At 50.5% G+C, this 26061-nt stretch overlaps 1 protein-coding gene across 1 annotated transcript in view; it reads left to right on the top strand.

Annotated features, from left to right (window-relative positions):
- PCNT (pericentrin) overlaps nucleotides 1-26061 on the top strand; it is a 107338-nt gene that overhangs the window by 73062 nt on the left and 8215 nt on the right. The window contains exons 28-40 of the mRNA XM_068969567.1: nucleotides 2209-2922; nucleotides 3784-3880; nucleotides 5701-5855; nucleotides 10533-10742; nucleotides 10872-10952; nucleotides 11916-12089; nucleotides 12697-12892; nucleotides 13641-13863; nucleotides 14152-14302; nucleotides 14746-15339; nucleotides 19726-19931; nucleotides 20680-20782; nucleotides 21372-21551. Of these exons, the coding sequence (XP_068825668.1) occupies nucleotides 2209-2922; nucleotides 3784-3880; nucleotides 5701-5855; nucleotides 10533-10742; nucleotides 10872-10952; nucleotides 11916-12089; nucleotides 12697-12892; nucleotides 13641-13863; nucleotides 14152-14302; nucleotides 14746-15339; nucleotides 19726-19931; nucleotides 20680-20782; nucleotides 21372-21551 (3084 nt within the window). The remainder of the gene's footprint in view (nucleotides 1-2208; nucleotides 2923-3783; nucleotides 3881-5700; nucleotides 5856-10532; nucleotides 10743-10871; nucleotides 10953-11915; nucleotides 12090-12696; nucleotides 12893-13640; nucleotides 13864-14151; nucleotides 14303-14745; nucleotides 15340-19725; nucleotides 19932-20679; nucleotides 20783-21371; nucleotides 21552-26061) is intronic.

Consider the following 26061-nt stretch of genomic DNA (forward strand, 5'->3'; position numbering starts at 1 on the left):
TTGTTACAGTAATGTTAGATTTTATAACTGCCCGTGTGTTTACCTAGTGAGATCTTTCTATCTCTGTACAGCTTTGCGTTACTGTCTAGGGTTCTTTTATTCCCCTGCAGGACTCTTGAATGGGGGTTTCCCTGGTGGCTCAGGTAAAGTATCTGCCTGCCAGTGCAGGAGACACAGGTTCAGTCCCTGAGTGAGGAAGATCCCCTGGAGAAGGAGATGGCAACCTACTCCGATATTCTTGCCTGGGAAATCCCATGGACAGAGCAGTCTGGTGGGCTTAGCAACTAAACAACTCTCTTGAACATTCCTTACTGGGCAGGACTTAGTGGTAACAACCTCCCTCAACTTTTGTTTATCTGGGAATGTCTTATTTCTCACTTCCTCTTGAAGGAGTCTTGCTGGATTTAGGATTCTTAGTTGACAGTTCTTCATCTTCTAGCCTTTTGAATATACAGACCCACTGTCCTCTGGCCTTCAAAGTTTCTGGTGGAGAGATCTGTTGATACTCTTACTGACGATCTTTGTATACAACGAGTCACTTCTCTCTCGCTGTTCTCAAGAGTCTCACTTTGGCTTTGTGTGAGTTTGATTATGACATGTCCTGGTGTCAGTCTGTCTGAGTTCATCTTACTTGGAGTTGGTTGAGTTTCCTGGGTACTTACGTTCATATTGTTCATCAGATTTGGAAAGGTCATTCACTATGTCCCTGTTTGTTCTCTTTGCCTCCCCCTCTCTCCCTTCTTCTGGAACTCCATTGGTGTGTCTGTTGGCTTGTTGAGTAGTGTCCCATAGCTACCTGAGGCTCCGTTTACTTTTCTCAACCTCCTTCCTGGCCTTGGTAATTTCCGTCATTCTCTCTTCACGTTCACTAATTCTTTCTTCCGCCTTCTCAGATCTACCCTTGAATCCCTTTGCTGCTAAGTCGCTTCAGTCGTGTCCGACTCTGTGACCCCATAGACGGCAGCCCACCAGGTTCCCCCGTCCCTGGGATTCTCCAGGCAAGAACGCTGGAGTGGGTTGCCATTTCCTTCTCCATTGAATCCCTTTAGTGAGTTTTAAATTTCAGTTATTATAGTTTTCAGCTCCAGAATTTCTTTGTGATTTCTTTTTTCTTTATTGATGTTTCTGTTTTGTGCATAATTTTTTTTTTACACTTTCTTCATATTTTCCTTAGTTCTTTGAGCATCTTTAAGACAGTCGTGTTAAAGTCTTTATTCATTCACCATCGAGTCTTTTTCAAGGGTTATTTCTGTAGACATGCTTTTTCCTGTGCAGGATCTATACGTTCCTATTTCCTTTTTTTTTTTGATGATTTTTGTTGTTACTGTTGAACACTGAACCTTTTTAATCTTACTAATGTAAACCTAGAAATCGTAGTCTCCTTCCTTCTCAGTATTTGTTTTTTTTGTTGTTGTTGTTCTTGTGGGGTTGTTATTTTTATTTTGAATTGATGTGTCTGTGCAGAGGATCAGCGTAAGATATAAACTTAGGTTCTCAGGTCTTTTCTGAGCCTATTCCTTTTTCCAAGGCACATGTAGTCACTTTATAATTTCCTCTGCATATGCAGTTGTTTTTGAATGTCCTAGTTTTTCCCCAAAGAGGAAAACACTTTGGTAGGGATAAGAGGGCACCAGTCCTTTCAATCCCTTGGAAGTCATTTTTGCCAGGTGGGCAGGTGCAGCAGGCTGGCTGTCTTTGCTCCTCTGATCAGGAGCAGCAGTCAGAGTGCCACTCTCAGTTTTGAGAGAGCAGCCCACCCTGCTTCCTGCGGATGCTTCAGGGCACGTGCACAGCTGCCCCCAGGCCCTGGAGTGGGGGTTGGGTGGTGCTTCTGTGCTAAGAGCTGAGAGCAGTTACCCTCTAGTCCTTCAATAGACTGCAGACTTCCAGAATAGTCATATTGGACATGTTCTTCCAGTGTGGCTGTCTTCCAGGTGGGAAAGGGGCCCCTGGTGCTGCCTGCCCCACCATCCTTCCAGACTGTCTCCAATGGTTACCTTAGGGAACAAGTTTTAAGCTTTGAGCCCTTCGTGGGATTTTTAAAAACTTAAAATCTTAAAGAGCCTAGAGGGACAAAGGGCTCATTGTGGAACCACATCCTTAATTGTTCAGACAGTCTCTGAAACTGGCTCATAAATAACAGACAGGCAAATGTGACAACATGAAATCCAGTCATTTTACTGTATGCGTGTTCTTGCTTACCTGCAGGATAAGGGAAAACTACTGGAAGATTGTCGGCTACAGAAAGTTGATCTCATAGCCCAGGTGAAACAACTTCAAGAAAAACTGAACCATCTGGTGTGTTCCATGAGCTTCCAAAACATCGAGATGGAGGACTTTAAATATCAGCAGGCATTGGCATCTCCATGTGCTTTAGAAGATGGTTTGAGTGATGGTTCTGATAACAGTGAAGAAACTGACAAATCACCTCCTATTGATACATTTAACATCTTATGGGATCTAGCTGAGGTCACTGGAAATTCAGATTCATTGATAAGAAATGAGCCAGATGCTCCCGCGGGAGAGCCGGTCACTTTGCGGGACAGGTCACTCTGCTTGCAGGGCCACCTGCGTGGGCGCTCCCGGGGCCTCACCCGCTCCCAGGGGTCCAAGCCCTTGAAGAATGTGCTCAGGACGATGGACCTGTCCCCCTGGAGCTCCCCTGAGGTTGTCAGGGAGGACTCAGCCCTTGAGCCCCCGCCCAGCCTGCCCCTAACACCCTGCTCAGATGCCCTGAGCCTGCACAGCCTGGACACCTCGCTTTGGGATGGGACAAGCACCCACCTGCTCCAGGCTGCCCAGTCGGGGCAGCTTTGTTACCCGGGCGAGTCAGCTGCAGGAACAGCCCCTAAGTGGGTGGGGTCTCCATTGGCTGCAGACAGCGCTCCCTCCGTGGACCACCATGCTCAGCGGGTGCCTGTGGTAAGTCCTGATCTGGGTCCACGTGCTGAAGGCCAGTTTGTTCACACTGGGCTGTGTGTCTGGCTGGTGGAGTCACAGCTGCAGCCATTGTTGGCTCACCTCTTGAGGTGGCCATCTGGCCAGGCGTGGGTGAGCAGTTGGCACTCCCTTGGTCAGCAGTGCAGGGACGGTCAGCGTTCTGCAGGACGGACCCAAATCTATAATAGGAACATCCAGAGCACTTGGGTTGTTTTTTAACAGTACATGAAATGCATTAGTCTTACTCAGATCCACTGCATGCCTGAGTTGGCTAAGTCACACTGGCTTTGGGAAGTGTCGTCACAAACCCATCTTCATCCGTGGTCTGCATATCAGCTCTTAGTCTAGAATATGTTTTTTAGGTTTATTTTCAGTTGTATTTCATGTTTCACAGGCTCTACATATAATGTAGTCAGTTTCAAGGACACTTCAACATATTATTTTGGGGTTAGATTATATTTTATCTAACATAGTTTTGAGATCTGTGTATCATGGATTAGATGAAAATTATAGGATACATGCAGTTTGAAGTATCCGTGTATTACCATTCCATATCCATATGCTTCCATTTCATATCCATATGCTACCACACATCGTGCAAAATTTAAAAAATCTGAAATACTTGCCAGTGACACCTTTAAAATATTCCTAGAGAACTGTAGATGAGTTTGATTAAAACAAACGTTATGACCTTGTGTCCACCAGCTTTGAACCCTTTTTTGTTTGAGTTCTTTGTGGGAAGGTGATAAATTCAGGTCTTAGAAAGTTTCCATCTGGCAAGTTCAATTCTGTGGTATAAAACATTATCATTTTGTGACCATTTAAAAATCTGTGTTTGAACAGGAGAAAGATGTTGAAGATTTTATCATAACATCTCTTGATTCTCAAGAAAAGTCAAGATCACCTCCTCTCGGGTTAGAAGGAAAAAGCGATGGAAAAAGTGAGTCAGCCACAAACTTTGTTTTTACAGTTTCATAGCATAGACTGGCCCGCGTCTCTCTGTCTCTGCATCTGTCTCTGTCTCCCCCCAGGTTTGTGTTCTGTTACTTGAGGACCTGAAGCCATTTTATTCCTGAGAAGGTCACATGTATTTCGTGGGGTCCAGTCCACAGCACTGTACTCGCGTCAGGACGTCCCCCTTGGGGCAGCATCTTTTCCACAGACGTTCCTGAGGTTTTGTCCTGTTAGTGCCCTTTACAGAAACTAGCAGCGGCCAGCACCATGAATCCAGATGTCCTTTGCAGGGTGGAGACTGGAAGGCAGGCCAGGTGCCAGGCACAGAGCTCTGGCCATGAGGATCCCTGAGGTCCTTGGCAGGCCTGTTGGCGTGTGTGAGCATGTGACAGTGTCTCTGAGGGAATCGGAAGCACAGTAACGGTGCCGCGCTCTTCCTGCAGATCAGCTCAGATCCTGTGGTCATACTGCCAGTCTGCATCTGGTTCCTTCTGAACAGCCTGGGGTCCTGGGTAGGTTCTCAAGACCTTGGAATGGTCTCTTCTCATGTTCAGATCCACTTAGCCTCTATCGATGGTTCTCGGTGGTCCTGCCTGTATCGTCACAGCAGTGGTCACTGCACCATGGCTCCCTGACCTCACACTTTCTTATATAATCGTTAGATTTTTATAAGTGAGTTACCGCAAGGTGTTTTGACATTTTAATGAAGTCCTCCTTGGCTCCCGGGGTGCTTTTGATGACAGGGCAGCGATGAAGTCCGGATCGAGGCCGTGTCAGCATTCGCAGCTGGGGGCCAGCTCTTTCCAGCTGACGCTCTTGCTTCTCCCCGGCAGCAGCTGCGCGATGTAACAGTGTGAGCGGCTGCAAGGTACATCCCCATGCAGCCTCTTGTCCACTGTCCTGAGGACGCCACATTCAGCTTTCAGAAGTTCACTCTAGTGTTTGTTCCTAAATCACAGCTTCTAGTTAAATTAACAGGTCTCCGCCTCCTGGCAACAACCCCGCCCACATCCTGCCCTGATCCCTGCAAGCCCATCCTGCACCCTCTGCCCCATCACCAGCCAAGAGAGCCTGCACTTCGAGGACATGTGTCCAAGTGCGGCTGTGCGCTGCCCTCCACGGCCTTCCCCATGTTGTGGATGTGGTCCTTGCCTCGGATCAGACCCCTTGTCCTTCTGTTCTCTTCAAGTTTCTGGAGAAAAGTGTGTGCAAGGTGCTTTTTGTACAAACGTTGACATCTGCCTGATTTGAGGCTTGGGCTTGACTGTGGGCGGGCAGGCAGGCAGGTTCCTGCAGAGTTTGGAGCCCGCGGTCCTGGGCCTGGATGTTGTGGGTGTAGCGCCTGGCCCCAGAGCATGTCATCCACCTGAGAACGCCTCTTACTCCCTGGGTTGTCTCCCCTGAGCTTCGTCTCTTCTGTCGTCTTTGTTCTTATAGACCACATGTTGGACCTCCTGGACTTAAAAACTTTATTTTCTCTTTTTCCACATCTCTGTATTCTTGTTCTCGTATCCAAGAGAATTTTCAGAACTTCTTAAGCTTCCTACTGTTTGAATTCTGTTCTGATTTCTGATTCTTCCTTTTCCCGTGAGGCTTCTATTCCCCTTTCTGAATGACACTGCCCTTGTCACTTCTCTGGGAATGTCAGTTTTTCTGATGTTTTCTGTTGGCTGCCTTGACTCTGTTTTCTTCTGACTCTCTGTCTCTGTTTCTCTCTGTCTTTTGCTGTGTTTGAGTGCTCCTTGGCACGTGTGGGAAGTTAGACTTCTGGGCCAGTCCAGCCCTGACTGTGCAGTGTGTTTCCAGGTGGCAGTGTGGAGTTTGCAGAACCACTGAGCCAAGATTCGGGAAGACTGGGAGCTCCCGCTGCCAGCCCTGCAGCGCCCCTCGTCACCCCCAGGGACTGCCGACGGCCGCTGGACGCCATGAAGGAGAAGGAAGTCCATCCGAAGCAAGTGAAGGTAGTGGCTTTGGGGAAGGGCCAGCTCAAGGGGCCTTCTCTCTGGCCGGTCAGTACCTGTACGAGCCTCAGCCCTGCTCTGACTTTGTGCCTTGTGTCGTATTTCTGGGAGGAGAGATGCCGCCGTTGGGAGGGTCATAGGGACAGTTGTCCCAGGTGGGTACCCTGCTACACTGGAGGGGCCACGGCCATGCTTGGGGTGCCGGTGCCTCCCGTAGTGCCTGTCACAGCACAGCACACACTGGGCCTGCCTGCACAGCGTCGTCATGAATCTCAAGACGAAACTTGATGTGTGTCCCGAGTCTAGTTCAGGTGCCGGAACTCACAGCCCTGTTTGGGAAGCAGGTGTGGTTCTTGTTTATTTGGCCTTGGAGGCTTTCCTGAGACGACCTGGGGGCTCTGTGCCAGGGCACCCCCAGCTGGGCACCCTCAGAGGCAGGAGGGGCTGTGCTCTGCAGGCTCAGGAGAAACCACCCCGCTCTGCTGCAGGCCCGTGGCTCACAGGTGTGTTTTCATCCTTCCCTGAGTCTGCACGAGGTGCTGTTCTTTGCTCTTGAGAAGGAAGATCATTGTTCTTGGCTCATACAGCCCCAAAAGAGCATGTGTTTGGCATCGCATGCCACGGGCACACCAGGATGTTGCCATATTCCCACTGCTGCTGTTCTCAGGATGGTGGGAACGACAGGGGGTCTAGTGAGTCTCTGTTCTGGAAGCCCTGTCGGTCACCCTGAGCCACCCCTCAGGCAGCTCCTGGGTCCCAGGGCTGAGTCCGTGTTGGCCTCTCACAGCTGTGCTCCAGAGGAGCTCTCGGGTCAAGCTAGTTCTCTGTGATGAGGAGAAATGGCCACCCCATCGGCGTCCAGGGATTTAACCTGGAGGCAGAATATAAACATTTTTCCAGCTTAGCTGACACATGACAGCGTAAGGATTTACATGTCTGTGTTGCAAAATGACCACAGTAAGGTCGGTTAATGCCTCCCCTGCCCTGAAAGGCAGAATTTGGGGGGAACTTTTCTCAGGTTTTCTTCTGACTTCACTTTAGAAATCTTTTTATGGCAAAACCATTGATGTAAACTTGGCTGAATAAGTAAATATGTCACTATTCCTTTTTTTTTTTTACTCTTTGTCCGTGCTGGGTCTTTCTCGCTGCTGGCGAGCTTTCTCCAGCTGCAGCGCCGTGCTGGGTCTTCCTCACTGCTGGTGAGCTTTCTTCAGCTGCAGCGAGCTGGGGCCGCTATTTGTTGTGGGGCATGGGCTGCTCTGGTGGCTTCTCGACAGAGCGCAGGCTCCAGGCGCGCAGGCTCCAGGCCTTCAGTTGTTGCGGCTCGTGTGTTCTAGAGTGCTGGCTCAGCAGCTGTGGGACTCGGGCTTAGTTGCTCCACAGCGTAGTGGGATCTTCCCAAACCAGGGATCAAACCCATGTCTCTTGCATTGCAAGGTGGATTCTTAACCACTGGACTACCAGAGAGCCCCCACTGTCCTGTTTTATTCAGGTAGTAAGTGTCCACAAAGAAAACAATTTTGATGTTAAGTATAATTTTCTTTGAAATTCTATTCAAAATGATACTGTTTTTATTCCTGTAAGAATTGTAATTGAAATAATGTCTTGTAGCTATTTCTTCTTCTTCTTTTTTTTTTTAATATTCCTCAACTTTTTATATGATGTAAGACCTTAAAAACACATTTCTGTTAGTATTTCCAACCCAGGAAACCTCATATGAGGATTCGTAATTTTTAAAGAAGCCATTTGGTTGTTAATCACCATGTTCTATGCTTAGGCTTTGACACTTAGTATTTGATACTTAGGAATTAGAAATGAAAGAAAGAAACTCAGCAAAGCCCTTTTCCGAAGTGCTGAGGTGGTGGGAGAGAAACTCGGGAGTGGTCACCCCGAGACAGCCTATCCTGTCAGTCGGAGCCCAGCTTCCATGTTCCCTGCTGGCTGCCCCCGCCGTGCCTCGCTGTCCTCAGCTGGGGCGTGTGGCCCTCTCGCCCTGGGGCTGAGTCTCAGGAGCATCAGGCAGTCATAGCTCGGCCTGTCCTGAAGCTGGGGACACTGGTGAGGGTCCGGGTGGCGAGGGCAGAGGACCTCATTCATCACCACTGTTCTTTTCCAGTGTGTTTTTCAGAACATGTGGCTTCTCATCATGTGACCCACGGCCTGTGGGCCCCCTGTCCACCCCAGGGAGGGTGGGCCTCCCTGGCTCCACCCCTCCTTTCCTGTGGCTGCTCTTTGCATCCATTCTGTGTCATGTACACTGTTTTTTTAATGTGAAATTGTTTTAGGGTGTTAAAGATGACTGCTTTCAAAATAAACATATATTGTGGCATCCAGCATATTTCAGTTTTTTGGCCACATCATTAGAATTAGAGGAAAACCTGTTTCTGTTATAGTTGAGTGACTAGTTGTCCTCTGTCACAGGCCTCCAAGTTGCTCTTTTTGCATTTCCTTAAGGTGCCCTTGTGGAGCCTGTGTGTGTGTGGCATGGGCTCGGTCCTGGCACCCAGACGTGATGTAGCCCCAGCTTCTAGGAGGACGGCCCTGGGTGGGGGCTGCCGCCTTCCGCTCTCAGCTTCTGTGGATAGGACAGACAGCTGGCAGGTGTGTCCCATATCCCATGGCTCTGTAACCACCCCTCCAAATTCCAGTGGTGTGGAAGACCCTTCCTATGCTCACAGACCCCGTGGTGGGGACTCTGGCCGACCTGGGGCATGGGAGGGCTGCAGTAGTCAGTGGTCGGCTTGGTACTGTCTGCAGGTGCCTTGCCGAAGCACGGGTGACTGTGTGGCCCTCGGGTCTTCCTCCTGGAGGGCAGCTTTGGTCCCAGAGAGCCATGGAGCCACCTGGCATCTTGCTGACCTGGCCGTGGATTTCCCTGAAATGAGTGTCCACCTGAGGGAGCAGGCGGGACGCTGGATTGTAGGGTCTCTCTTGGAGCAGCTCACACGGAAATTCACTTGTCTCTGACAGTGGTGGTAGTGGTTGTTCAGTCGCTGAGTCGTGTCTGACTCTTTGCAACCCCATGGACTGCAGCTCGTTAGGCTTCCCTGTCCTTCACCATCTCCCGGAGCTTGCTCAAACTCATGTCCATTGAACCAGTGATGCCATCCAACCATTTCATTCTCTGTTACCTCTTTCTCTTCCTGCCTTTAATCTGTCCCAGCATCAGGGTCTTTTCCAATGAGTCAGCTCTTCATGTCAGGTGGCCAAAGTATTGGAGCTTCATCTTCAGCATCAGTCCTTCCAATGAACATTCACGGTTGATTTCCTTTAGGATTGACTGCTTTGATCTCCTTGCTGTCCAAGGGACTCTCTAGAGTCTTCTCTAGCACCGTAATTCGAAAGCATCAATTCTTTGGCACTCCGCCTTCTTTATGGTCCAACTCTCACATCTGTATATGATTATTGGAAAAACCATAGCTTTGACTATACAGACCTTTCTTGGCAAAATGATGTCTCTGCTTTTTAATATGCTGTCTAGGTTTGTGATAGCTTTTCTTCCAAGGAACAAGTGTCTTAATTTCATGGCTACATAAGAAAGCTGAGTGCTAAAAAAATCAATGCTTTTGAATTGTGGTGTTGGAGAAGACTCTCGAGAGTCCCTTGGACTGCAAGGAAATCAAAGCAGTCAATCGTAAAGGAAATCAGTCCTGCATATTCATTGGAAGGACTAATGCTGAAGCTGAAGCTCCAATACTTTGGCCACCTGATGGGAAGAACTGACTCATTGAAAAAGACCCTGATTCTGAGAAAGATTGAAGGCAGGAGAAGGGGACCACAGAGGATGAGATGGCTGGATGGCATCACCAGCTCGATGGACATGAGTTTGAGCAAGTTTCGGGAGCTGGTGATGGACAGGAAAGCCTGGTGTGCTACAATCCATGGGGTCACAAAGAGTCAGACAGGACTGAGCGACTCAACTGAACTGACAGTCACTGTTTGCACTGATTTGGGAGCTGAAGAAAATAAAATCTGTCATTGTTTGCACTTTTCCCCCATCTATTTGCCATGAAGTGACGGGATCAGATGCCATGATCTTAGTTTTTTGAATGTTGAATTTTAAGCCAGCTTTTGCGCTTCTTTCACTTTCATCAAGAGGCTCTTTAGTTCTTCTTCGCTTTCTGCCGTAAGGGTGGTGTCATCTGCATATCTGAAGTTACTGTTATTTCTTCCTGCAGTCTTGATTTCAGCTTGAGCTTCATCCAGCCTGGCATTTCTTGTGATGTACTCTGCATGTAAGTTAAATAAGCAGGGTGACAATATACAGCCTTGACATACTCGTTTCCCTATTTGGAAACAGTCCATTGTTCCATGTCCAGTTCTGTTGCTTCTTGACCTGCATACAGGTTTCTCAGGAGGCAGGTAAGGTGGTCTGGTATTGCCATCTCTTGAAGAATTTTCCACAGTTTGTTGTGATCCACACAAAGGCTTTAGCTTATCAATTAAGTAGATGTTTTTCTGGAATTCTCTTGCTTTTTCTGTGACCCAGTGGATGTTTGCAAGTTGATCTCTGGTTCCTGTGCCTTTTCCTCTGATTGTTACAGGAGGAAAGTTTGGTCAGAGCAGTGGACTCTGTTCAAAGGCTGTGGGGCAGCCTGGTGAGCCTTCATGGGTGACAGTAATGGTGAGAGGCTTCACGCCTCTTTTCCTTCTTTCTGAAATGTTTGTCTGTTTCAGGCTTTGCTGCAGATGGTGTGTGATGAGAGCCACCACATCCTGGCCCTGTCCGAATACCGAGGACCCCCCCACATCCTGAGCAGGAGTGAGCCCAGTGCCCCCCTCGAGTGCCTTCCAGTGGGGGGCCAGGGCCTGCTGGAGGCAGTGCCTGCTCCCAGGGAGCATCCCACCCCAGGATCCCAGAAGGGAGAGAAGGTACAGGCCTTCAAGGTAAAGAAGAGAAGCAGTGGGCATGGACCAGTCAAGAAATGGGAGTAAAGGGACAAGAGGCAGGTCAGCGATGGGCGGGGAAGCCGTGCCTGCTCAGCCACTCTCTCACTCGCGTCCTGTGGGCTCCAGCCCCATGTCAGCACCTTCCTGACCCTGTTCAGGCAGGAGAGGCTGGGGGAAGAGGCGCGACAGCTCGTGATGGAGATGGGTGTGGGGGCGGGGTCTGCGACCACAGAGTCTCAGTGTCCACTCCATGACTGAGGGGCAGCACGGAGCTGAGGGACAGAAGCTGAGTCCCCACGCACAGGGAGCCGGCTGGCCTTGGAGTGTGGCTGCAGCAGTGGGCAGACCCCGAGCTTTAGGGGAAGGGGGCAGGCGGGCCCAAGCTCACCAAAAGGCAGCCAGCCTATGCATGGTCTATACAGACACACCCGCACACACACGCACACAGGCGCACACACACACAGAGAGACACACACACACACGGACCACATAGATGCACTTGCATGTGTGTGTGCACAAACACACGGCCTGGCCTCCCCTAGCCCAAGGTTTGTGTACACACACACAGACACATATGCAGACACACTCAGGGCCTGGCCTTTCCTAGCCCGGGGGCTCGTGTACACACACGCATTCGGCCTGCCCTCTCGTAGCCCCGGGCTCATGTATACACACACACACACTTCAGGACCTGGCTTCCCCTAGCCCCAGGGCTCATGAACACACACTCATACAGGGACACACACACAACTCAGGGCCTGGCCTCCCCTAAACCTGGGGCTCATGTACACACATGCACACAGATACACATACACACTCAGGGCCTGACCTCCCCTAGCCCTGCAGCTCACGGACACACACACATATGCACGTGCACACACACTGACACTTGGCCTGGCCTCCCCTAGCCCCTGGGCTCGTTACACACACGCTCTCAGGGTCCAGCCTCCCCTAGCCCTGGGGCTCGGGTATAGCAGTGGGAAGAGGTTTGCTTGCTGGCGTGCGTTCCGTCTTTGCCGGGGTTGAAGGGTTCTCTGCCCTCAGAGGTGTTGCTTGCTCCTCCTGTCCAGGGTGCTTGAGGTCTGCGTGTGTCCCTGTCAGTCAGGTGGGTCCTGTTGAACCTGCAGGATGCGACTGTAGGAACATGGGTTTTTTGCTTCAATATTTTAGGCATCTTCCAACGTGGGCCTGGACTGGAGCGGAGACTTCCTGCAGGCTGTACAGGGGGCCTTTGAGAAGGAGCGGGAGATGCTGAGAGTGGAGCTGTGGCCCCAGCTCTGTGGCTTGGGCCCTGGGGGCTGCGGCTCCCTGCTCGAGAGGCTGGAGAAGGTGGTTCATGAGCAGGTGAGCCGTGCCCCCACTTCCCCCGCAGCCAGTGCTGACACAGAGGGTGACAGAGCGTGCTTCAGGCGTGAATTTCGGTTCCCGTATTTCACCTGACCTTAGAGGCAGTGACTGCTCCTTTTTAATGCATGAATTCCATGAAATGGAAAACTCAATGCATGTATCTTCCTTTGGTATCTCTCTCTGTTCTGAAAATAACTGTTCTTTCCCTGAAAACAAATCAGCAATTCTAGGCAGCCCAGCCGCAGGTTATGAGCTCTGAGCCCAAGGTCAGAGGGTCAGCACTGCAAGGCCCTGGGAGTTCTGTTCCCGCCAGCCTCCCCATCTCCCTCCTCCAGCCCCAACCCCGTCCCCAGCAGAGAGGGTAAGGGTGCATGGCAGGTGTTGACCTGGCCCAAAAAGTGAGACCAAGATGCTGGGGGAAGAGCCTCATGCGATCTGAGGGTCTGAATGCCACTGTGCCCACATTCACACCACGCAGTCGCCACAGACATCCTGTGGCAGCGATCCTGGGAGCAGGGGCTGCTCCGGCCCAGCCCCCAGCCCTCGGGAGCCCTCTCCTGCCGTGTCTGACGTCCCCCTACCCTGCCTCTTCCCCCCGTCTCAGGGAGACCACCAGGAGAGGTCGTTGGAGCGCCTCTGCCTGTCAGACAGGAGCAGCCTGCTGTCGGAGATCCAGGCTCTGCGGGCCCAGCTGCGGATGACGCACCTGCAAAACCAGGAGAAGCTGCAGCAGCTGTGCACGGCGCTGACCAGCGCAGAGGCCCGAGGGAGCCGCCAGGAGCACCGGCTGCGCAGGCAGGGTGGGTGCGGCCCTGACACTCACCCATCGGCTGGTGCGGGCGCGACGGCCAGCCCCTCCTCTCCCCAGGCCACCAAGTGCGTGGCCTGCAAGGCGCCCTGGAGCTTGCACGTACACCACTGGGCTGAGTTTGCGAGTGTTTTGCACCTCTGTTCCTGAGGTCTATAGTTTTTTTCTTCTGGTTTCAGTGTCAGGGTGACGTCAGCCTCCTCCTTAGTGTTTGGAGAGTTCTCCAGCGAAGCCATCCAGGCTAGATTCTCTGGTGGGAGGAGTGGCGGGTGGGGCGGCATTTCAGGGTGACCACGGATGGTCACACCAAGCTTTGTGCCCTAGGCAGGGTGGGCTCCATGCAGGTCCATCTTGGCTGAACTCCAGCCTCTGTCCCTGGAAGACCAAGGCTTGAACAGCACAGGGGTCAAGAGGGCATGTGCCCCCGCCCCGTCGCATTACATGACCTGCCTGGCTGGCTGGGTGGTCCCACTTGCTCTCCCCCAGTGTGTCTCTGGACGCTCAACCGGCCATGAGGTGAGGCTGGCGGTGGTTGTGAGCAGAAGGCATGTGTCCTGAGTACCCTGGTGTAGTTGTAAACAGCAGCTTCAGGGTCACAGAAACTTCCTGTCTCCCCCTAGCCCCCTCAAAGTGAACATATTCCATCCCCGTTAGTTTGTTACTGATGGTATGCTAAGTCATTTGTTTGTTCACTTTGGACTCATGAATAATGCTATTTTAATTCATTTAATCTTTCTTAGTTGAATTATTGGCGTATAAGGTTGAGCAGGAAAAATGTATAGCAAGCGACCTGCAGAAAACCCTGAACGAAGAGCAAGAGAAAGCAAATAATGTCCGAAAGCTGCTGGTGGCAGAGCAGAACGCTGTCAGAGACCTGAAATCCGAGCTCTGCGAGTGTCGACAGGACAATGAGCGGCTGCTCAAGTCCCTCAATGACGTGCAGAAGGAGGTCCTCCAGATGAGGTGCGGCCCTCCTGCAAGGCTCCCCCATCTAGCCGTTCTTTCTTCAGGCTTCTGGGCAAAACTCAGTGCACGTTGCATGGTTCTTACCACCTTCTTCCCAGCCTTGAAGTGAAAGTGGATGTCTGGAGCAGGTTTCCCCCCTTGTCCTGATTGGTGTGGGGGAGTGCTGCTCTGCTCCCGTGGGTTGGTAGGGGGTGGGGACTGAAGGCACAGCGGGGCCCGCCCGCCGGGTCCTGGGAGCCCCTGGCACTGGCCCACGTCCCTTTGAGAGCCCATGTCTCCACTCAGGTCAATGCTGGATAGTAAGGAGAGTGACCTGCAGGCAGCGCTGCAGCAGCTGGAGGGTGAGCGCATGAAGGAGCAGGCCCTGCAGAGCCAGCTAGAGGAGGAGCGGCTGCAGCACATGCAGAGAGAGGGCCAGAGCGCCAAGACCCTGGAGGTGACGGGGGTCAGGCCCTGGGGCTCGGGCTGGGGCTGTGAGGGGAATCCCTGTGGGCATAGACACGTGCGGCCCCCACCACCGCCACACAATCGCTTCTGCAAGGCCAGCGCAGCTTCAAAGCCTTGTGGGCGCCCCACCCGTGTACCGAAGAGGCAGGGCGCCAGCGCCCCATGGCAGCCATGTGGCAGTGCGTCAGGGGTGTCCCCCAGGCCTGGAAGAGCTGAGCACCATGTGGGGTCCAGGGCTGCAGGTTTGAGCGGGAGGCAAATTGGGTGGTGGCCCTGTGCTCGGAAGAGCATCTCATCCAGAGTCACAAGGCGGGTGGTTACTCCTTGGGCCTCTTCACCCAAAGGAGAGTGTCAGAAGCTCTGGCTGTGAAAACTGGCTAGATGCTGTTGCTCTTGGTTTGATCTTTGTCTCCTCACTGTTCCCTGACATAGGAGTTAAGGGCATCTTTGGAGCAGCAGTGCGCCCAGAGCAACCAGCTGTGTGTGGTGCTGAAACATGAGCAGACAGCGAAGGACAACCTGCGGCAGGAGCTGCAGATTGAGGCATCACGCTGTGAGGCGCTGCTGGCGCAGGAACGCAGCCACATGTCTGAGCTGCAGCGGAGTCTGGAGGCCGAGCGGGACCGCGCACGCGAGCTGTCAGAGGCCCTGCAGCACGAGCGTGTCCTGACGGAGCGGCTGAGCCGGCGGCCTCAGGAGAGGCCTCCGCACCAGGCGCTGCTGCAGAAGCTGCGGGCCCAGGAGGAGCATGTGCGCGAGCTGGAGGTGGCGCTGGAGGCTGCGCAGCGGCGCGCCCTGGAGGCTGAGGCGTGCGTGCACCGCGAGGAGGTGGAGCGGGAACAGGAGGTAAGTGCGGCGCCGAAGACGCCGCCGGAGACCCTGCCTGGAACACGGGAGAGGCCGGCGTGGGGCCAGGGACAGGTAGAGCAGGATGCATGCAAGGACGCGAGGACGGGAGCGGAGCTGAGGCCCAGCCGAGCGGACGCACAGCCGTGGAGCAGGTGGCAGAGAGACAAGGAGACGCTGGTGAGCGCGCCTGTGCTGGCCCCGGGCTGCCCCTCGGCCTGGTCGCTGCAGCCTGGTGGCAGGTGGAGGCCAGGAGCTTGTGGCCTCCTACCCTGTTCCTTCCCGAGGTCGTTGTGGATCCTCAGGCCCAAGCAGGTCCGTGTGTCTCTGTGAACCGCGCTTTGGCTTCTGTGTTAAGACCCTTGGGACCTCGGTAGGAATTGCACTGAGTCTGCAAAGTGTTCTGGGGGTGTTGTCTGCTCAACAGTGTTAGGGCTTCCCATTGCAGAAATCTGAGGGTCTCTCCATTTATTTGCTCAGTTGCTTTATTTAGGTTTTTGTTTTATCACTTCAGGTGGTAAACCTTGCATTTCTTTTATTTATTCCTAAATGTTATATTTTGATGCTGCTGTAAGTGGTGTTATTTTTTACTCCTGTTTTCAGATTGCTTGTTGCAACCGTGTAGCAATGCAGGTTACTTCCGTACTTGGATCTGGTGTCTTGCCACTTTGCTGAACTGGCCTATTAGTCCCAATATTTTTAATAGATTCTTTGGAATTTTCAACATTGAAGACCATGATTTTTGCAGAGAGGCATAGTTTTGCTTGTTCCTTTCCCACCTGGAAGCCTTCTCTCTTCTCTTTGCCTGATTGCCCTGGCCAGAACCTACAAGAGTGGTGAAGCAGGCGTGAGGGCACGGGTCCAGCCCCATTGCCGATCTCGGGGGAGCAGTCCGTCTTTTACCACTGACTGTGATGGTAGTTGTTTGATTTTTGTCACTGCCCCTTATCAGAGGAAGGTCCCTTCCATTTCTAGTTTATTCAGTCTTTTCTAGTTTAATATTGAGAGTATTGGAGGTGCTCTTTCACAGTCTTTTGAGATTTACAGCTTTTGTGCTTCCATTGTGCTTCTGAATTGATGGATTTTCATATTTTCAGCCGTCCTGGCCCTCTTGGGCTGCATTCCTCTTGAATTTGTGCAGTGCTTAGTTGTTCAGTCGTGTCTGACTCTCTGCAACCTTATGGACTCTAGGCAAGAATACTGGAGTGGGTTGCCATGCCCTCCTTCCAGGGATCTTCCCAGCCCAGGGGTCAAACCCAGGTCTCCCACATTGCAGGTGGATTCTTTACCCTGGTGGCTTAGACAGTAAAGAATTTAGTGTACAATTCTTTTTAAATTAGTGCTGAATTCAGTTTGCTAGTATTTTGCTAAGGATTTTGCATTTATATTTATGAGCAATATTGTTCTATAGTTTTCTTGTTTTTTTGGTTCTGGTATCAGGAAGGTCTTGGCTGTGCAGAGTGGATTTGGAAGGGTTCCCTTTATCTTTTGGATGGATCTTAATTTTAGATACATTATATGTCAACCAAAAGTATTTGGTTCTGAGGATGTTATATTCTGTGTTTTCTCATGAATTCACTTTTATTTTGTTCTTTTAAAAAATATTTTTTTAAATGTTGAAAAAATTACCTTTATTATTTCTATCTTTGTGTTTTGTCAAATTCTAAGAACGCTCAAACTACTGCACAATTGCACTCATGTCACACACTAGTAAAGTAATGCTCAAAATTCTCCAAACCAGGCTTCAGCAATACGTGAACCGTGAACTTCCAGATGTTCAAGCTGGTTTTACAAAAGGCAGAGAAACCAGAGATCAAATTGCCAACATCTGCTGGATCATTGAAAAGCAAGAGAGTTCCAGAAAAACATCTATTTCTGCATTATTGACTATGCCAAAGCCTTCGACTGTGTGGATCACAACAAACTGTGGAAAATTCTTAAAGAAATGGGAATACCAGATCATCTGACCTGTCTCTTGAGAAACCTGTATGCAGGTCAGGAAGCAGCAGTTAGAACTGGACATGGAACAACAGACTGGTTCCAAATAGGAAAAGGAGCACGTCAAGGCTGTATATTGTCACCCTGCTTATTTAACTTCTATCCAGAGTACATCATGAGAAACACTGGGCTGGAAGAAGCACAAGCTGGAATCAAGATTGCTGGGAGAAATATCAATAACCTCAGATATGCAGATGACATCACCTGTATGGCAGAAAGTGAAGAGGAGCTAAAAAGCCTCTTGATGAAAGTGAAAGAGGAGAGTGAAAAAGTTGGCTTAAAGCTCAACATTCAGAAAACGAAGATCATGGCATCCGGTCCCATCACTTCATGGGAAATAGATGGGGAAACAGTGGAAACAGTGTCAGACTTTATTTTTTGGGGCTCCAGAATCACTGCAGATGGTGACTGCAGCCATGAAATTAAAAGATCCTTACTCATTGGAAGGAGGGTTATGACCAACCTAGATAGCATATTAAAAAGCAGAGACTACTTTGCCAACAAAGGTGCGTTTAGTCAAAGCTATGGTTTTTCCTGTGGTCTTGTATGGATGTGAGAGTTGGACTGTGAAGAAGGCTGAGTGCCGAAGAATTGATGCTTTTGAACTGTGGTGTTGGAGAAGACTCTTGAGAGTCCCTTGGACTGCAAGGAGATCCAACCAGTCCATCCTAAAGGAAATCAGTCCTAGGTGTTCGTTGGAAGGACTGATGTTGAAGCTGAAACTCCAGTACTTTGGCCACCTCATGCGAAGAGTTAACACATTGGAGAAGACCCTGATGCTGGGAGGGATTGAGGGCAGGAGGAGAAGGGAATGACAGAAGATGAGATGGCTGGATGGCATCACTGACTTGATGGACATGAGTTTGAGTGAACTCTGGGAGTTGGTGATGGACAGGGAGGGCTGGCGTGCTGCAATTCATGGGGTCGCAAAGAGTCGGACACGACTGAGCTACTCAACTGAACTGAAAAAGGTTTTAAAATGCACAAGGAAAACCAATGGCCTGGTCTCTTTAGTGGTTAGCCTGCCATTAAATGGTCTAAAAATAAATACTAGTGAGATAGTCACACACTATTGAGTTCACCAATTTGAATTGTACAGTTCAGCAATTTTAGTATGTTCAGAAGTTGTGCAGCCATCACTCACTCGATTTTAGAACATGTTCATCTCCCAGGATGAACCTGTGCCCAGCCCCGGCATCCACTGACTGATTTTCCGCCCCTTCTAGACGGTTCATATCAGTGAATCATTTGATGTGTAGCCTTCTCTGTCTGGCCCCACCGTGGTGGTTTCCAGGTTCACGTGTGTTGTGTGTGAGTAATGCGTAGTGTTTCTTGTGGGGTTAGACAGCCTTGAACTTAGTCATGTTTCATCACTAGAGGTCTTGGCAGTGGAGGGGTCGTCTGGGGCTGTGGCAGAGGGCAGAGCCTGGCCAGGAGGTTTCCTGATGGAGGAGCTGAAGTCACGGCCCTGGGTTGGGCTTTGGTCATTCGGGGCCCCCAGAACGAGTTCCAGGTTTTGTGCATGGGGGGGCCGTCTCCCCAGGAAGAGGGATTTGTCATCTTCACGTGTTTCTCACGGGGCTTCCCAAACATTATCCAGAGACTTCTGCTAAATCTCTTTATTTTTTTCCTTTGATTAATTTTTTTTAACATATGATAACATAGTTACTTAAAAAATAAATACAAAGTGTTTTCCAAGTTAAATTATTAACTGTCCTTTACAATGTACCTTGATATGTATTTTTTTATTAAGAACTATGTTGTCGTTTTGGTGTTATTTTTACTTCAGGCAGTTAACTTGATCCAGATTATGAGGTCTTTTTCTGGCCATAATGGCCCAGGCTTCTTATAGTTACTTCAGGGCCAATTTCTTTCTTTTTTTTTTTTTTTTTAAAACAAATCAGCAGGTCCCTCGGTTATGTTCCTTTTTCCTCATTTGGAAAATCAATAAAGACTGCCGTTTCTTGAGGAGGTGATGCTGGGGAGAGATCGGGAGATGCTGGGTAGAAAATAGGGCCAGCCCATGTGCTGGCCTGAGTTGGGGCGGGCCAGGCCTGCACCTTCTCTGCTTGGTCCTGTCCAGTCCTGCCCGGTCCTGTCCGGTCCTGCCTGGTCCTGTCCGGTCCTGCCTGGCTATCTTTGGTTCCCTGGAGCCCACCTCCCTATGATTCCTCCCTTGGGCACTGGTCCCGGGCACCAGGCAGGAAGTGGCCTGGTTCCTCCACAGTGGAGGGCAGGTCACAAGGGGGGTGGCAGAGAGCCTCATGACCCAGCCCAGCCTCTTGTTGCTGGGGCACCTGCAGAGGGGTGCTCCGGCTGTGGTTACCCCCTACCGTCACTCCCATGTGCGTCCCATCCTGGGCCCTGTCTGGGTCCTCGAGGCCTGCCATGCAGCTTGTCTGGGGCAGGGCCATCATCCCCTGACTCCTCCCCTGACTCAGCGTGGTGCCCAGAGTCTCTGCCTAGAGCACGTCCTGGTTGGTTCGGGCCGGGAGGGCAGCCTCCCCGCTGCACCCTGCGCCCCGTCTCTGCCCTGGGCCATGTGTGAGGTTGCTTCCTCGCCCACAGCGGGAACTGGAGCTGCAGCGGCAGCGGGATGAGCACAAGATCCAGCAGCTGCAGCGGACCGTGCAGGAGCTGCAGGCGCGGGTGGCACCGTCAAGCGCGGAGCCAGAGCGCCTCCGCGAGCAGCAGCGGGGCCTGGAGAAGGTGCGGCAGCAGCTGCTCTGCGCCGCGGGGCTTCTCACCAGCTTCATCAACCAGACGGTGGACAGGTAAGTGGCTCAGGGCCTGCCCCCTGCTGCCTAGCACCTGTGGTGCCAAGAAAATCCTGCAGTTGGGGCGTGCCTTTGATTGAGGTCCAGGTTTTAATGAGACAGACTCTTTCTCATCCCACATGTGTGGATAAATTCGTCCACAGTGTTCTCTTGAAAGATGACCACAAGATATGGGTTTGCCATCTAACATGACAGACGATTGGGTCTCTCCACGCCCCTTTACAAGCACTCCCCGCCCAGAGGGTCCGGCCCAAGCCCAGGGCTCCAGGGTGGGTGGTGCCCTGTGTCTGTGCAGGGTCTGTCTTGCCTGAGGCCCTGGGGCCGCTACGCCTGGGACTGGGATGCCTCTGCCTTGTCGAGGACCCGAGACCCTGCTGTTTGGTGGGAAAGAGCATTTATTTGCCCTTTTCTGAGCACACAAAAGCTCAGCCACTACAGCCCCTCTCCTGTAACTGAGTTTCGTTATTGGAGCAGAGAAGTCTCGCTTAGAATAGCTGACCATCTCTGAGTAGCCCAGAGTCCCAGCAGAGAGCAGCAGAGGGAGAAGGACACACTGAGGGAGCCTCAGAGGTCAGTGGTCAGTGGCTGGAGGTTTCTGGCTTCACAGACCGCCCACGCCGCACAGTATCCTGGCTGCCACAGTCACTGCAGAGCACTCTGGGTGCTGTGTGGAGTACCTGCCTAGCTTTGGGTATCTGCCACTGGGAGCCGTGTGCACCTGCTGAGTGTCTGTGTTCTTCTCCAGGACGATCAGTGATTGGACGTCGTCAAACGAGAAGGCAGTGGCGTCTTTGCTGCACACACTGGAGACACTTAAGTCTGAATTGGGCACGTCCAGCTCCTGCCGGGTGAGACCAGCTTTCTTGTTCACTGTGACCAGTCCTGCCTACCCCCATCAGCCTGTTTTATGGTTGGCTGAGGGCACTGTCCATGGTGCCCACGGTGGCGCTGGTCTGTCCTGCTCTGTGGCTGATGGCCCTGCACTTGTGCTGCGACCCTGGGCTGAAATCGAGCTGCCCATCAGCTCTCTAGGGGGCCTTCAGGAGTCCTGACTGCTGCTATGAATTCCTGACAGAGTTCTGGGACAGGGAGGACAGTATAGGCAGCAGGAGGGCTGACCCGCCATGCCCACTGGCCTGAAAAGAATGAGCCTGTCCTGGGGGGCCCTTGGGGATGAGCATGCTCTTCCCACTGCCCTTCACGCGCCACCCCTGACAAAGGCGCTGTTGGAGCCGGTTGTGTTTCCTAACACGCTTCCTGGGCTGGTGCCCAAAAGAATGTGACTTGATGCCCTCTGCCCAGCCCCTTAGGCTTGCCACCAAACGCAAATATGTTTAAAGTTAAAATCCCTGGAAATAGCCAGCAGTGTAAGCCACGAGTAGCGTGCATGCCTTTTAACTAAACACTTTCAGATGCTGATCTTGTTTTCTCCTCAAGAAGAAAACAGCGGCGGAGCTGCAGATCCAGCTGGTGGACGTCCTGCTGAAGGACAACGAGTCACTGAGCAGAGCGCTCAGCACAGTGACTCGGGAGAAGGCAGAGCTGTGCAAGGCCTTATCACGGCTGGAGAGGACACACCGGGCCCCGAGGACCTTGCAGGAGGGCTGCACTCGCAAGGTACGCTCCAGGGGCCCCGGAGGCCTTGGCAGCCCAGCACGCTGGCTCTGTGCACAGACAGTGATGTGTGAACACCCACGTGACCCTCCTCAGGAGATGGCGTCTGGTACCTGCTCATGGAAAGAAATTTTGACCAAGAATTGAATAATCGGATGAATTTTATTAGAGTTTTATTTGACTTTAGTCTACTGAAAATAATAGATAATTTTTCTGGTTGTGTCATTTGATAGATGCTTTCTCAGGAATGCCTTGTTTTTTTTCTTTTTTATATTTAGGTTTCCTGTGGGCAATTTGCTTTTATTACTTTTAAAAAAAAAAAAAAGGAAATATTTCCAAATTATTTTAAAATTTACCTTCGGTTCACTCTGCCTTAGTAGTATGATGGACGTCTCTAAGTGGGATCACGAGGCTGGGGCCTTTGAGGGGCCGTTCGCTTCTTCTGGAAAGCACTGGAGGTCCATCAGGTGGAGCGTCCACAGCTCAGTCCCATCCATTATTGAGCGGCTCTGCCTGGCACAAACGTGCCTCAGCTTATGAGTGTGGGCACAGGTTCCTTTCTGTGTGTAAATACCCAGCTGGGGCATTGCTGTGGTCCAATGGTCACTGTGTGTTCACTGTCTAGAGCTTTCCAGAACGGCTGCATTTCAGTGAGGGTTCCAGCTTCTCTGCATCTTCGCGTTTAGTGTTTTACCTGTCATCTCGGCAGAGTGCTGATAGATGTGACGTGGTGTCTGAGGGTCTTCTTTGGAGAAGTGTCTGTTAAAGTCTTTTGCCTCTTCTTCAGTTGGATCATTTGTTTTCTTATTGTTGAGTTTTGAGAGTTCTTTATATGGTCTGGATATAGCTCCTTTGTCAGAAATATAATTTGCACATATTTTCTCCCCATCTGAGTTTGTTCTCCTGTGTTGTGTCCTTTGCAGAACAAAAGCCTTTAATTTTGTGCAGTCCTCTATCAGTTTGTTCTCGTGTGGGTCCTGCCAAGAGTCGTAGACTTGTTCTTTTTATGTTTAGGTCCATGATCTGTTTGCAGTTCGTTTTGTTTCGGTTTGAGGGTAGGTAGAAGCCTGTTTTACACCTGTTGATATCTGAGACTCCCACACACACTGTTGACAAGATTTCTCCTCTCTGCCTGAGTTGTCCTTGTACCTGTGTCCAAAGTCATCCAACAATATTTGTGTCTTTATGTCTGAATTCTTGGTTCTGTCCCACTGGTCTATATGTTTGTTCTCCATGAGCTGCCTGATTAACGTAGATTTATATTATGTAGAAAAGGCAGAGGAACCAAAGATCAAACTGCCAACATCATTGGATCATAGAAAAAGCAAGAGAATTCCAAAAAAAAATCTGCTTGTATTTTATTGACTACACCAAAGCCTTTGACTGTGTGGATCACAACAAACTGTGGAAAATTCTTAAAGAGCTAGGAATACCAGTCCACCTTACCTGCCTCCTGAGAAATCTATGCTGGTCAGGAAGCAACAGTTAGAACTGGACACTGGACAACAGACTTGTTCCAAATTGGGAAAGGAGTACGTCAAGGCTTTATGTTGTCACCCTGCTTATTTGCATGCAGAGTACATCATGCAAAATACGGGGCTGGATGAAGCACAAGCTGGAATCAAGATTGCAGGGAGAAATATCAATAACTTCAGATATGCAGATGATACCACCCTTATGGCAGAAAGTGAAGAGGAACTAAAGAGCCTCTTGATGAAAATGAAAGAGGAGAGTGAAAAAGCTGGCTTAAAACTCAACATTCAGAAAACTAAGGTCGTGGCATCTGGTCCCATCACTTCATGGCAAAAAGATGGAGAAACAACGGAAACAGTGAGAGACTTTATTTTCAGTTCAATCGCTCAGTCGTGTCCGACTCTTTGTGACCCCATGAATTGCAGCACGCCAGGCCTCCCTGTTCGTCACCAACTCCCAGAGTTCACTCAAACTCATGTCCATTGAGTCAGTGATGCCATCCAGCCATCTCATCCTCTGTCGTCCCCTTCTCCTCCTGCCCCCAATCCCTCCCAGCATCAGGGTCTTTTCCAGTGAGTCAACTCTTCACATCAGGTGGCCAAAGTATTGGAGTTTCAGCTTCAGCATCAGTCTTTCCAATGAACACCCAGGACTGATCTCCTTTAGAATGGACTGGTTGGATCTCCTTGCATGGGGGACTCCAAAGTCACTGCAGATAGTGACTGCAGCCATGAAATTAAAAGATGCTTGTTCTTTGGAAGAAAAACTATGACCAACCTAGACAGTATATTGAAAAGCAGAGACATTATTTTGCCAACAAAGGTCCATCTAGTCAAAGCTATGGTTTTTCCTGTAGTATGTATGGACGTGAGAGTTGGACCATAAAGAAAGCTGAGTGCTAAAGAATTGATGCTTTTGAACTGTGGTGTTGGAGAAGACTCTTGAGAGTCCCTTGGACTACAAGGAGATCCAAGCAGTCAATCCTAAATGGCCACCTGATGTGAAGAACTGACTCATTGGAAAAGACCCTGATGCTGGGGAAGATTGAAGGCAGGAGGAGAAGGGGATAACAGAGGATGAGAGGGTTGGATGGCATCACTGACTCGATGGACATAAGTTTGAGCAAGCTCCGTGAGTTGGTGATGGACAGGGAAGCCTGGTGCGTGCCATGGGGTCACAAAGAGTTGGACATGACTGAGCGGCTGGACTGAACTGACTGATATCATGGCCAGGTGGTGGAATGCTCCATTTGTTTCCTCTTTTTCAAATGATTTGGTTAGGCTAGTTCCTCTGTTCTTCCATATAAATTTTAGAATCTTGCTGGTTGTTTTGACTGGGATTGCATTCTGTACATCAATGTGGGGAGAATTAGAAAGGTAAATGGTACAGCCACTTTGGAAAACAGCCGAGCAGTTCCTCAAAACAGATGAGGCTGCTGTCTTCTTGCCTCTAGGGCTTCCCTCAGGAGAAATGAAAATACAAATATGTCCACATGGAAACTTGTGCACAAGCTTTCTTATTGCCATTATTCATCCTTCCAAATGTGGGAATAATCCAAAAGTTCATTAATTGATAAATGTGTGAGTAAAATGTGGTATATCAGTAAATGGGGGCTTCCCTGGTAGCTCACTGATTAAAAAATCCACCTGTAATGCAGGAGACCCTGGTTCGATTCCTGGGTTGGGAAGATTCCCTAAAAAAGGGATTGGCTACCCACTCCAGTATTCTTGGGCTTCCGTGGTAGCTCAGATGGTAAAGAATCTGCCTGCAGTGCAGGAGACCTGGGTTTGATCCCTGGGTTGGGAGGATCCCCTGGAAGAGGGCATGGCAACCCATTTCATTATTCTTGCCTGGAGAATCCCCATGGACAGAGGAGCCTAGTGGGCTGCAGTCCATGGGGTTGCAAGAGTTGGACACAACTGAGCGACCAAGGACAGCACACAACACATATCTATAAATGGAGTATTATTTGGCAATAAATAGGAATAAAGGACTGATGAGTGCTACAGTGTGGGTAAGCTTTGAAACATTATGAAAGGTGAAAGAAGCCAGTTCCCAGAGATGACAATATGTATAGGCTCCATTGGTATGAATTGCCCAGAACAGACAATCGCAGGGGCAGGATCGTAGGCTGTTAGTTGCTGGAGGGAGGCAGTGGGGAGTGAGTGCTGAGGGCACATGGCTCTGGGTGATGAAACTGGGAAGCAGAGATGGTTGCACAACCTGAGGAATATACCAGAGCCAGTTCAGTTTCACACTTTGCATGCTAAGTCGCTTCAGTCATGTGTGACTCTTTGTGACCCCATGGACTGTATCCCGACAGGCTCCTCTGTCCATGGGATTCTCCAGGCAAGAATACTGGAGTGGGTGGCCATGCCTCGTCCAGAGCATCTTCCCGACCTGGGGATCGGACCTGTGTCTCTTAGATCTCTTGCATTGGCAGCCGGGTTCTTTACCACTAGCGCCAGTTCAGTTTCTCCCTTTAAAAGGATAAATTTTATATTTTGTGAGTTACGAAGCAAATTTTTATTAAACATTTGGGCAGAATTGACATCTGTAACTGTACTTGAACTGTCTTGAACCTTCCCGTCTGTGTACTTTCATGTCCATGCATTCAGGTCTTTTAAAATTCTTTTCCTAAATGTGTTGTAGCCATCAGCCTGCAGATCCTGTACACACTAGGGCAGGTTTTTACGTAAAGAGCTCATTTTCAGCGGGCTGTTGTACATGGCACTTTTCAGGCTTTCTGTTTTCCGGGTGTTCGTGGCTGGTGTGCAGAAGCGTGACTGATGTTCACAGACCCGCCTCGTGTCCTACAGTCTTCCAAGCCTTACTTTTTGGGCCCAGGAACCTCTCTGTCGGATCTTCCACCTGGGCGATCTTGTCACATGCGCGTGGGGGCTGTTTCCTTCTTTCTTCTTGGCATGGCTGTGATTTCCTGTCCTTGCCCCCTGCCAGGCTGGAGAGGACACCCAGCCCCATCCCATCCCAGGTGGAGCCTGCTTTCCCGTGGAGGACGATGCCCTGGGTCAGTTTGAAG

This window comes from Capricornis sumatraensis, chromosome 1, assembly GCF_032405125.1.
Source record: "Capricornis sumatraensis isolate serow.1 chromosome 1, serow.2, whole genome shotgun sequence".
NCBI classification, from domain to species: domain Eukaryota; kingdom Metazoa; phylum Chordata; class Mammalia; order Artiodactyla; family Bovidae; genus Capricornis; species Capricornis sumatraensis.